The 12401-nt window shown below is 54.2% G+C and overlaps 1 protein-coding gene across 3 annotated transcripts; it reads left to right on the top strand.

The window, feature by feature from the left end:
* Positions 1-868: 868 nt before the first annotated feature.
* PITX3 (paired like homeodomain 3) lies at positions 869-12023 on the top strand. 3 transcript variants are annotated; one of them, XM_063102915.1, is made up of 4 exons: positions 869-1116; positions 10128-10257; positions 10430-10632; positions 11102-12023. In XM_063102915.1, the coding sequence occupies exons 2-4, from the start codon at positions 10140-10142 to the stop codon at positions 11687-11689; spliced, it is 909 nt and encodes a 302-aa protein (XP_062958985.1). In that variant the 5' UTR covers positions 869-1116; positions 10128-10139; the 3' UTR covers positions 11690-12023. The 3 variants fall into 3 exon arrangements, with proteins under 3 accessions (XP_062958985.1, XP_062958986.1, XP_062958987.1); XM_063102916.1 differs by having other exon boundaries at positions 869-1137; XM_063102917.1 differs by lacking the exon at positions 869-1116 and adding an exon at positions 6941-6985.
* Positions 12024-12401: the final 378 nt, after the last annotated feature.

The raw sequence follows: 12401 nt of genomic DNA, 5'->3' as shown, positions 1-12401 counted from the left end.
ACTGAGAGAAGAATGGCCCAAGCTTCTGAAGAGCGTCCAACCCAAGATCTGAGATCCAGGAGAAGTCTCTTTTCCATGGCGGGGAGAGGGCGGGGGACGGGGGAGAGATAATAGTTAAGTTACTTGTCCAAGGCCCTCGGTGATGGTGCGGTTAGTGGCAGGGTTGGCATACCACTTTGGTTTGTTTCATTCCAAACCCTGCTTTCTCCATGACGCCACCTTCCTTGAAGAAGAGGGGGAAAAAAGGCGGGGGGAGTGTGAGAGGTAGGTGGGTGGTATGGATAGCCCAAAAGAGAGAAAGAAGTGAGGAAGAGAAGCAGAGAGAAAGAAAAATTAGTCTTTCAAAGAGGCAAGGGAGAGAGGAAGGGACAAACAGCAGGAATGAAGTGGCGGAAGAGAAAGAAGAAAAAAGAAAGGCGAGACACGGGAGGATTGGAACAGAGACAAAAGGGCGGAGAGACGGACAGCGACAAATGGAGAAAATCGGCGAAACTTGAGCGGCAGCGAAGTCTGAGCGCTGAGACCAGGCGGCCCTGTGCGCCTTCCCACCTGGCGCCGCTCCACTTCGCTAGGAATAGGGGCCCGGCACCACTTCGCCGCTGGCTTGCCCCAGTTCCCCGGAGCTACCCCTACCAATCTGCTCTTGCCCGCTCGGCTCTGCCAAAGCATCCTAGCTGGAGTGTGTTCTCGGCCACGTGGGGAGAGGCGTGGCCCAGTTGCTACGGAGCGCTTCCGATTGGCCAAGGGGCGGGGTTGTTGGCGGCCCGCCGGCAGGACCCCTCCCCCGAGGGCGGGGCTCGAAGATCCACAGCTGGAAAGGGCGGAGCCCGGGCCATGCAGCTGGAAAGGGGTGGGGCCTGAGGCGCGCGGCTCGCCGCAGCGGGCTGGGGGCGCACTGGGCTGCCATAAAGTGAATGGGCGCCGGCGGGGGGTGGCAGTCCGCGGTGAAGCTCACTCTCTCCCTCCGCGAGTCCGGGAGCGCCGGAGCAGAGCGGCGGCCCCGGAGTAAGGGGACGGCCCCCACCCCAGCCGGGTGCCCGGTCCCTGCCCCTGCCTGCCCTCCAGACCGTCGCCGCCGCCGCCACTGCTGGGAGTCTGCCTACTGCGGGACGCACTGTGAGTGCATGACCATGCGAGGTACAGGGGCTCACGGAGCTGAGGGGCCATGGCCGGACCTCGGGACCCCTACAACGAGACCAGGGGTGGCTGAACTCCAGTGCCTGGGGAACGGGTGGATTGGGAGGGCGGACTGCAGACCCGGGGCCAGGACTTCGGAAAAGGGAAACTCAGGGTAAGGACCCGGAGGACAGGAAAGGGGGAGACTAAGGGGAACCGGGGCGAAGCCGGAGACAAGAAGCCAGGACAGGGGCTCCGTGAGGCAAGGAGTAAGAAGTCTGGAAACCATTACCAGAAAGCGCCCTGGAATCCCGGGGCACGGGGCAGGAGGCCAGGGAACGAAAGGGATTGCAGAGGCCCTGGCCAGCGGGGGAGCCAGCGGCGGCCGCCCAGCATGAGGGCAGTTGGCGGAGCCCGACGCCCCTAGGCCCCCTCGGCCCAGGCTCAGGCAGACTCCAGGGGCTGGGAACAGGGGTGCGCCCGGTCGCACACGCTTCTCTTCCCAGCTGCTCCTCAGTTGGAATAGGAGCCGTGTTGTGAGAACCCGGCCGCGACTGGGTCAGATGGCCGCTGAGCGGCGGCAGGGCAGAGGCTGGACAGCTCGAGTGACCAGGTGGCGGGTCTGGCGGATCTGGCTTGGGGTGTCAGGGCCTGAATGGGTCCCTGCCTGGGGCCGCCTTGGAATTGGACAGAATGTCCACAGCGCCTGGGGCTCAGAGTGGACACAATGTCTGGGGTGGCAAAGTGGGTCTCTCCGGAGCAGCGGACAGAATGTCCCTGGCCCGGTGGCATGTCCATCCACCAGGCAGCGCCTGCCCAGCTGCTGCGTGTGTGATGGGGTTAGATGCGGTGGGACACCTCAGATCCCATCTCACACTTTGCAAACTTGTTTCTGCTCCTTTGGGCTACTGGCTGGGAGCAGGGTGTGAGAATAGAGTCTGCAACCTGGCCTTCCCTTCAGGTCGGGTGGCTCTGAGAGAAATTCCCTTTCCAACTTAGAATAGATCGGAGCATCACCTTGGACTTCCAGATTCCAAATTTGAGGAGAGAAGGCTAATGGTGAGACTGCTAGTGGGAATCAAGACTAGGAAGGGAAGGAATGAGCCACAAAGGGCAATGAGAGGGCAGGGAGGAGTCCAGCACAAGCCCCTGACAGCCTCAGTTCCCTCACAAGCTCATAGTCAACCCCTAATTCTCATACAGCTGACTGGACACCCCCAGACTCCTTGCCTGGGTGTCAGCAGACTGAAGGCTCCTTCCCTGCAGGGGGCAGGAGCCCAGGCCAGAAGAGAAAACTGAAGCCCCTTAACAAAGCAAACCCTCTGGTCTTGTTTCCCTTTCACTTCCTCAGCTCCACCAGTTCTGACACCACCCTAGTGGTTGAGAGGAGGTGGGAAGGAGAAACATGGAATCCGGATTCTGGGGTTTGCAATGGGGCCTATATGGCTCTCTAAGTCTGGTTGGGAAGGATGTCTCAGTCCTACCCAACTGACCTATTTGCTTTCCCTATGGCTGGAAAAGGGCCTTGACTCCTCTGGGCCCATACAGTGACCACCAACTCTGACCACCCCAACTGTTTATCCAGAGCCCAGTTAAGCTGAAGAGGACAGCGTCAATTCTCTGAGTCTATATAAGAGAGCAAGACAACCCAGCCAGGGACTGAGTTTTCATGACAACAAGTGCAAGGCATTGTGTTTAGCAATGAGTAATCTAAACAAGTGGGTCTCAACCTTTCTCACCCTCCACCCATGAGTGTCATATGATACATATTCCCCACACTCCCACCTCCATTCCTCAATTTTAAAGTTTGCTTATCACTGGCTAGGACATTTTTTTTTCAACCTTTTGTGTCTCTTGCCCTCTTTTGATCAATATAAAGTCACACCCCAATTATCCCCATCACATTCTTTTTTTTTTTTTTTTTAAAGATGACCGGTAAGGGGATCTTAACCCTTGACTTGGTGTTGTCAGCACCACGCTCTCCCGAGTGAGCCACGGGCCGGCCCCCCATCACATTCTGATATTGTTCAAGGGCTTGTGCTCCCATTACCTTTGAAAATCACTAAAGCTGCAAGTGAAATGAAGGGCTCTGAGTCAGGAAAGGAATAGGGAAGGCATTACAGATGGTTCCCTGAAGACCTTAGCCCAAAGTTCTGCTTTTATCAAAAAGGCCAAAAAGAGGTGGCATCAAAATGAAAATGATTGGAAACAAAAGACAGAACCTTCTCCCTCCCTTGCAAAAATCCATGTAGCTGAGTACATGCCTGGTCACTGGCTCTTATGGAGAATGTCATGGGCCTGGAGAAGGGTCAGAGAATGGTCAGCAGAATGGGGAGCCAGGGGTTGCTGGAGAGAGCAAATTTCAAAGTTTAGGCCTCTAGAAGGTAACACAGGATGGAAATCTACAACATAATGAAAGGCCTAGGTAAGCAGAAGACATGTTTGCTCCCCAAATCCTGAAACCAGAGATGAGGGAGCCTTTTAGAACTGGAGTGATACAAGCAAAGGATGAATAGGAAAATGTTCTTTGGCATGCAGTGGGCAGCAAACTTCCAGAGCTCATTTCCAGAGAGGTGGTAGAGGCAGGAAGTAGAAATGGAATCCTTCAGGGGTTGGGAGGATCAGTGCTTGTCAGAGACATAAATGACTGCAAGGTGGAGGGGGCGAGGTGTGGAAAGAGCAGAACTTGTTCGAATCTCTTCAATCTGTGTAACCTTGGACAGTTTTCTGCCTTCTTAGAGGTGAAATGGGGATGACATTCCTGCCATGCAGAGTGGTTGTGAGTGTTAAATGAAATTCTGTATATGAGAGCCCTTTGCAAATGGAGAAGCACCATAGAAATAAGCATTATTGCTATTATTATGCCCAAACTGCATGTCTCCTGTAATCACAGAATCTTTGTTTGGAGGGTAGGGTCTTAAGCCCTAGAGCAGTCTGATCACATTTCTGCTCTAGCCACAGCAAGATTCTTAATAACAGAGGGGACACCCTATCCCAGGCTTCAGATGCTAGCCATTACCCTTGCCCCTGTCTGAGAAAAACTCTGGAGAGCTCCCCAAATGCTTAGCCTCTCTACCATGCTAAAGATCCTGATCTGATTTCTGCCTGCTTCCTGCTCAAGGATGAGCCCAGGACCCAGGTCCAAGAAGGGAGGGCAGGGGCAGCAGGCTGGAGCTAAGTTGTGATGAGAAAAGGATGGGGCTGGTCGAATCTTCTCTTCTCCATTCACTCTAAGCCATGCCTCCTAGAGTGTGGGGGAGGGAGATGGCAGCAAACCTGAAGGATCCAGTAGGTCCTAAGCTGTGCAGCCTCTAGAGTGTCCATGGTCACTGACAGAGAACTGTGATGAGAATGACTGGGAGGAAAAGGAAAAGCAGATAGTAGAGTGAGAGAGAGCTCTAGAAAGACAGAAGTGGCTTTCAAAGTTTCCTCCACCTCTCCTTTGCCATTGCGTTACCCTCCGCCTTCTTTACACCTCTTAGTTAATAGTTTCTCCTTTCCTATCTCGCCCCTGCTCAATCCTTTCTGCTCACCGTTGTCAAATAAAGATGGCTAAGATGCTGCTTTTTATGTCACCCCCCTGTCTACAAGCCTCCAGTGACTCCACAGCTTGAGCTATGCTTCTCAGTAGGGGGGATGGTGGGAGGATGGAAGTACAGGAGTGGGAGGGGCATGATACCAGAGATAAACAGGGACCCTCTTCCTGGTGTGGTGATGTCATTTGAAGATGGGGGACAGGGAGAGATTTTACTTCTATATTAAAATAAACGTGACTAAAGTATGGAATAGAATGCAAAATTTGCTTGAAGTTTTAACATAAAACTGGAGAACTCAAAGAAATTTCATGCTAGTGGCAGCAGTTTCAGGTCACGCCTCTAGTTTTCTAGGATAGATGTTGTCTTTTATTGGTCTTAGGGGTTTTTTGTTGGAAAATTGGAGACACTCTAGCCTCGACTGTGTCAGATCTGAACTACTACCCCTTGTCCCTCATTGGAGGCCCCGTCAGTCTGACCTATTTTTCTCTGTGGATCTCCCATCGCCCACACTGACATTCTGGCCAACCTAGGCTCCCCCTTGCCCTCTGAACCTGCCAGCTCAATCCTGATAACAACGGTATTATTTAGAAGGCCCTGCTCCTTCTCTGCCTCCTCAACTCCCAGTTCAACCTTGTGCCTGCATTCTCTGAGCCCCCAACACTTGATAGCACCTTACATGGGCTTCCATCTCTCTGATGGCTCACAATCTGAGAGTCAGACCCATGCAGTCCATCTTTCCATCCCATGCTCTGTTTGCCTCCTCAGACTGTAGGCTCCTAGAAGTTAGGGTCTGTGCCTTACCATTCTGGGGGGGTCCCTCTTAGCACCTAACACTTGCTGAAGGAAAGAAGCAAGGAAGGGAGGGAGGAGTATGGGATCATTTCTCTGATCCCTGATTCACTCCTTGATACCTTGAGTGCATCAAATCATTGCTGCCTCCACCTGAGTCTTAGGATTTCATCTTGGGGCTCTGAGCCAATGCGTCCTCATTTGCTCCCATGTGCATACTGCAGTTCAGCAGACCAGAGAGTCTGATTGCTCAGCATCCTTAACGAACTTGAGGCCATCTCCACTTAAGGGCCTCACTCCATTTTCAGGTTTATAGGATGGTTCCATACTAGTTTAGGGCCTCGGTTTTCACCTGTTCCCCAACTTGCTGCTTGCTGAGCTGACTCACAGCATCACAACTCTAGCCCATCTTATCTTCCTCTCCATTCATCCCCTGCAAGAGAAAGGTTTTTTCCCATTTAAGTTCCAGGTTGTGCCTCCTGCCTCAGGCGTGTTTACTGCAATCTATTGTGGGCTCTGTCACTGTGGCCCTGGCCTATCCCTCTGGCTTCAGGACTTAAGTGGTGCACATGACAGTTGCCTTCTTGCCATGAGGTTGTGGTCCTTGGTAACCATGGCCTCCCTACTATGGCCTCTCTGGACTATGATCTGCTCTACTTTAATATATCCTCTGTATTTTGTTCTTGCTGCAGTCCATGAACAATTACAGGCTTCCTATAATTTCAGCCTGTACTTCAGAACCAGAGCACACCTGCAGGCCTTCTCTCCTCCCTAGGCTTGGGATCACCATCCTGACACCAGTGGGGCCTGGGCAACAAATCCCCAGCAGGGTGTGTCAGAGAGGCTGGGAGTGGGATAGGCAGCCCCCTCCCAGAGCTGGACTCATCACCACTTTTATCTCTTGACTCTCTTTGGCCCTGCCTGGTATTCCCTACCAGCATCAACCAATCCTGTGGCTTCCAGACCTACTGCTTATCCATCCCTATCCACTAAGTGAGGCGAAGTCCCTGGCCATAGTCCCAACTCCCCTGCTTCCTGACCTCCAGCAGTTTGGGGGAGCTTAATCCTCAGCCAGCCTGTCTCCAGCTCAGACAACAGCTTGGCGCCCCCAGCCTTTGCCTGACCAGCCCACCCGGAAGTGAGTCTGAGTCGGCTCGAGGTCTAGGCCCCACCCTTCTATCCCTTGACTGCCTGCTTGGCTTTAGTGGTCTTTTCCTTCTCTCTTCAGTTTCACAGTCATGGCCCTTCTCAGCCTTGGCTCCTCTCTCTACCATTCTTAACGCATTCAAGAGCCTGAAATCTTTATTTTTTCCTTTATTAGTCCCTGGTCCCCAAAGTGGCTCCCAGCTTGGGTCACTCTGCCCATTTTGCTGTTACCTTATTGACTGCGCCCTCTGTGTTCAGGACAGAGTGTTCATAGCACTCTGTTGTGTTGCATCCCTCTCTGAAATGCAGCATCTTCACCATTATTCACCAGAGAAATTCTTCACTGGAAGATACAGAGTCTGGAGAGATGAACTGCTCAAGCAAGGACAGAGGCAAGGGTGAGGTCTTAGTCACCACCCGATCCTCAATGCCCAGCTAATAGAAGGTGCTAAATAAACATTTGTTCAATGAATGAGAAAAAGGATACTCAGGTAGAGTTTTATCCCCATTCACTTTTATGTTATTTTTTTTTTTTATGTTATGTTTTGTCTAAACCTTATAACGATACTGAAGGCAAGCAGATAAAGAATTATGATTGCCCTTTTAGAGATGAAGAAATATGCCCAGAGAGGTAAGGTAACTTGCCAAAGACACACAGCTAGTAACTTGTGGAGCCAGGATATGAATCTAGATCTTCTGACTCCAAACCTAATTTCTTTGGGCTATGCCATATTACTTTCCTAAGAGGGGCCTGGGGCACTTTCTGTCCCCACCCCATCCTGTAGCTCCAGCACTCTCGTGTCTTCTCTCCACTCAGCCAAGCAGGCTCTCCCCAGCAGCCACTTGAGTGTAGAACACTCACCCTGCCCCCTTGGCCTCTGCCTCCTCCACACAGAGTCCTTAGCTCCTGGGATTGAGAGTTGAGGTTCAGAGGGGCCAGGGAGGGAAGAAGGGGAATGATAATGGCTAGCTCCAAAGCAACCCAGGCAGCTGTCCCTGTCACAGAGAGAGGAAACTATGTGATGGTGTGTGTCTGTCTGCCTGAATGAGGGAGCACATGTGTGGGAGAGTGTATGTTTGTGTGCCTCTAGCTCCAAGTCCAAGTGCTTATTATGTCTGAGTAGGGGGCCTGTGTGTGTCTGCACGTGTGTCTGTCTGTCTCTGGAAACACACAGCCTGAACTCTGCTTCCTCAGGCTTGTCTTTTACCCCGACCCTTATCCTTCTTCACCCTGCCTACCTCTGCTGAAATAGAAGGCAAAACCAAGAGCCAGGTGTGGAATGCTAGGAACAGGGGAGTTTGGAAAACTGGAAGTCTGGTGCCAAAGCAGACTGGAAGGATGAATGGTGATGGTGGGACTTTGCTTTTCCCATAGACAAACCCAACTGTCCCCTTTTTCCCCCCAGCTCTGTGTTGCTCCCGTGGCCTCTGGAAAGTCGGGGGCATGGTTTGCACTTCAAAGGCATCTTGGATATGAAGTAAGGGGAATTTCAGAGTACCCCTTTTTCCAGAGCTCAGTTATAAGCCTTCCCCCCTCATCATCCCAGCTATTTGGGAAGAGCTGCTAGGCAAGGCCGCCACAGTTCTCTCCCACCAGCATCTCCCTTCCATTGGGGCATTGTTGGGCCACAGTTTTCCAGCCCCAAGCCTCTGGCTCCTGACCCCAGACCTGGAAGGGAAGGGAAACTAAGCATACCTCTACTCCTGGCCTGACTTCTCTCCTTCTTTCCGGGGTTCCCTCCAGCCCTACCTCTCCAACCCCAATGAAAGGTCCAAGATCTAGACCCCTCTGCCTGTTGAAAGAGCAGGGACTGTTTCTCAACCTCCTGCCTTGACCTCTGTCCCACCCCCAACCTGTCTTGGGGGTGGGGTGGGGGCACAGCTGTGATCTCTGAGCTGGTTGAAGGGGCATTACCATGTGCAAATACAGGCCACTGCCCATCTGCACCTCCCTAAGAAAGGCTCCTAATAAATTCAGAGCAGCCAAGTGACACACATCTCAATCTAGGCTAATCCACCACATTAATGCCACGCCGTGCAGCTTGCATTAAACCCCTGTTAACAGGGAGAGGGGGTCAGGGGCAGAGAAACCCCTTCCACCCAGCTCTCTAACCTGGCCCTCTGTCCCTAGCCTCTTTCTGTTCTCCTCCAGCCAAGAGGCATCAGAGTCTTGAGCCCCACTAGTGCCCTTTTCCCTTCCTCCCACCAGAGGAGACCTGGGAGAGTCAGCAGGAAAGTGACCCTGCAAGGGAGGAGACAGGTAGGCAGGCTCTTGGACAATGTCAGGATAGGTTTGAGATAGAGAGTGCAGGTAGAAAGGTGGTTTCAAGAAGCCCACGCCTATTGCCTGGAGTAGACTGGGTAGAGGCCATGCTTGAGAGTGGAGCCATGGCTTCTGGATGCACTGTGTGTCTACACAGGCATAAGAGCAGGCAGGGCCCAAGTGCCCAGTGGCTTTCAAATGTGTGTTTGATCTTGGAACCCTTTCTTCCAATGAAATCTCTTCAGAAATCATAAACAAAACAGACAAAAGAAGAGCTACCTGAGTTAAAGCAAATCCAAGCAAGGCCAGACTAGAGTTCTAGCTGAGTCCCTGAGGGGATTTCTAGGGAGGGCCCCAAAGAAAACAATTTGAAAAAGCAAACAAAGAAAAAACATTAGTTTAAGAGTCTCACAGACCTGGTTCAGATCCCAGTTCTACTACTTACAAGCTCTGTGACCTTAATCAAGTTACTTCAAGTCTCAGTTTCCTCATCTGAAAAAGGGTAATAATACTTAATCTTTTTTTTTTTTTTTTTAAGATGACCGGTAAGGGGATCTTAACCTTTAACTTGGTGTTGTCAGCACCACACTCTCCCAAGTGAGCTAGCTGGCCATCCCCATATAGGGATCCGAACCCGTGGCCTTGGTGTTATCAGCACCACACTCTCCCGAGTGAGCCATGGGCCAGCCCCTGATAATACTTAATCTTGATGTATTCTCGTGGGGGGAGAGATAATGAGAAGACAGCTCACAGTAAGTACCTATAAATGATAGCAGTGATTATTTTTATGGGGGAAGTATCAGGTCTGGTTCAAAATAAAATCTGTTCCAAGGAGTGTGAATAATAGGTTTGGGCTGTGCCTCAGGTATGATTGACTGATGGGCATGTGTGAGAATAAGGGGATATTGTGCATTCATGTGAAAAGAAATTGAAATTTTTGAGGATGTAGTATACGGTGTGTGGTGTGCAATTGTGTACATTTTCATTAATTCAATGAATACTGAATACCAATTGTGCACCAAGCACGGTTCTAGGTGCTCAGCAGTTAACAAAACTACATCTAATGTATATATCTGTGCATAAAACTTCCCAGTATACATCTTTTCCCCCTTAGGCTGCTATTTCCCCATTCTATCCTAGGGCACCCCACATAGGGTTATCTTTATGTCCCTGACTGAGAAAGGGTGTGGGGGAACTTGTGGGAAAACACTACTGGGAACTGGATAATCGGGAGATTTTACCCCCATTAACCTGCCCTGTGTCTTCTCTTCCTCCAGAGCCCTCCCTCCATGGAGTTCGGCCTGCTCAGTGAGGCGGAGGCCCGGAGCCCTGCCCTGTCGCTGTCAGACTCGGGCACTCCCCACCCGCCGCTCCCAGAACACGGCTGCAAGGGCCAAGAGAACAGCGGTGAGCGCGCCCCCTTCTGGGGGTAGAGGGGATAATAGCTCAATCCCTAACGGGGGTGGGACCCCAGAGTCCGAGCCCTGGTGGGAGCGAGTGGATGGTGGACGAGGTCCTTGAGCCGGAGAATCCGTGCAGGCCTGGGCGCCCTGTGACCTGCCCCGGCCCTGGCCCCCAGACTCGGAGAAGGCCTCGGCTTCGCTGCCCGGCGGCTCCCCCGAGGACGGCTCACTGAAGAAGAAGCAGCGGCGGCAGCGCACGCACTTCACCAGCCAGCAGCTGCAGGAGCTGGAGGCCACCTTCCAGAGGAACCGCTACCCCGACATGAGCACGCGCGAAGAGATCGCAGTGTGGACCAACCTCACCGAGGCCCGCGTGCGGGTACGGCCCTGCTGATCTGCAACTCTCACCCCCCGGACCCCCCTCTCACGGGCTCCTCAGCGAGTATCTTGGGAACCAGCGGCCTGGGGTTCTGCCCTGCCCGCCCCATCCTTGGGCCCAACACTTCGCCCCTACCCCCTTCCGCAGCCCCACACTCTTCCTCCACCAACTTCCAGTCTCTGCTCCTACCGCTCCCTACCACTCGGACCGCGCGGTCGGCCCCGACAGCGTCTCTTGACTCCTCCTTGACTCCATCCTACTGTTTCCCGCCCCCTCCCCTGTCGCTCGGCTTCTGTTCTCAGGTCCCTTCTTCCGTGCGCTCCTCCCTTCCCAGTCTGTCTCCAGCCACCTCGTCCTGCTTATCCTCTGCACCGCCCCGGCTGGGCTTGAACCCCCGTCTGGGTGACCCACCCACCCGCCGCTCGGACCCTGTCCCCGAGCCCTGACAGCCTGTCTCCCACGCCCGCAGGTGTGGTTCAAGAACCGGCGCGCCAAGTGGCGGAAGCGCGAGCGCAGCCAGCAGGCCGAGCTGTGCAAGGGCGGCTTCGCGGCGCCGCTCGGGGGGCTGGTGCCGCCCTACGAGGAGGTGTACCCCGGCTACTCGTACGGCAACTGGCCACCCAAGGCGCTCGCCCCGCCGCTCGCCGCCAAGACCTTCCCGTTCGCCTTCAACTCGGTCAACGTGGGGCCTTTGGCTTCGCAGCCCGTCTTCTCGCCACCCAGCTCCATCGCCGCCTCCATGGTGCCCTCGGCCGCGGCCGCCCCGGGCGCCGTGCCAGGGCCCGGGGCCCTGCAGGGCCTGGGCGGGGCCCCCCCAGGGCTGGCTCCCGCTGCCGTGTCCTCCGGGGCAGTGTCCTGCCCTTACGCTTCGGCCGCCGCAGCTGCAGCTGCAGCCGCCTCCTCCCCCTACGTATATCGGGACCCTTGCAACTCGAGTCTGGCCAGCCTGCGGCTCAAAGCTAAACAGCACGCCTCTTTCAGTTACCCCGCCGTACCCGGGCCGCCGCCGGCCGCCAACCTCAGTCCGTGCCAGTACGCCGTGGAACGGCCCGTATGAGCGACCCGGCCCGTGGACCATCCCCGAGGGCAGGGGCGATAATTCACAGCCTCCTCGGACTGGGGTCGTCTTGACTGGCTTATCCCCGCCCCAGGATCTGAGAGGGGTGCTTGGGCAGCTGGGGCGGGGGGCGGCTGGCTCAGGAGAGGGCCTTCCCCCTCCCAGCCTTGAGAGTGGACTGGGCCCTACACACAGACCGCTCCCCTGGGACTAAGGCCAGGAACAGGGACCAGCTCCCCAGGGGCCAACTCACCCGTGGCCCATCCCGCTTTCTCCAGATTCCCCCTCCCTCGTTTTCAAAGTTAAATGAAATAAACGTGCGCGGACTGTCAAAGGCCTGATGATTCAGAGTTGCGATTGAGCCCTCTTGCCTTCATTCATCTCCATTGTCTTAAGGCAGCTGGATGTACAGGAACAAAATGAGGGCCCAGGCTTCTAGGGCTTTAGTCCCACTCACCCCGGTATTCCAGGATAGGGAAGCCCGGGGATTCCTGGAGCGGAAGGGTGCAAGCGTGCGTGCGTGGGTCTTGCGGGACTATCTACTTGGCTGGCGTCGGCCAAAGCTGGTGCTGCGGCGCCACCTCATGGTTTCAGGGAGGATAGCGGACAGGTCTGGTCTTGAACGCTTGCTTGCGGGTGTCAATTCTGCAACTTGGGAAGCCTATGACTTTAGATAAATTACTCCTCCTTTCTGCACCTGTTTCTCACTGTT

Source organism: Cynocephalus volans, chromosome 7, assembly GCF_027409185.1.
Source record: "Cynocephalus volans isolate mCynVol1 chromosome 7, mCynVol1.pri, whole genome shotgun sequence".
Lineage (NCBI taxonomy): Eukaryota > Metazoa > Chordata > Mammalia > Dermoptera > Cynocephalidae > Cynocephalus > Cynocephalus volans.
This window is presented reverse-complemented; position numbering and strand designations above follow the sequence as displayed.

What these genes read in the sequence shown, in the direction of transcription:
- PITX3 (XM_063102915.1), top strand. Translation starts at nt 10,140, where the DNA reads ATGGAGTTCGGCCTGCTCAGTGAGGCGGAGGCCCGGAGCCCTGCCCTG. An exon ending in CAAGGGCCAAGAGAACAGCG is followed by an intron (nt 10,258 to 10,429) that starts GTGAGCGCGCCC and finishes CCTGGCCCCCAG; the next exon opens with ACTCGGAGAAGGCCTCGGCT. An exon ending in TCACCGAGGCCCGCGTGCGG is followed by an intron (nt 10,633 to 11,101) that starts GTACGGCCCTGC and finishes CCACGCCCGCAG; the next exon opens with GTGTGGTTCAAGAACCGGCG.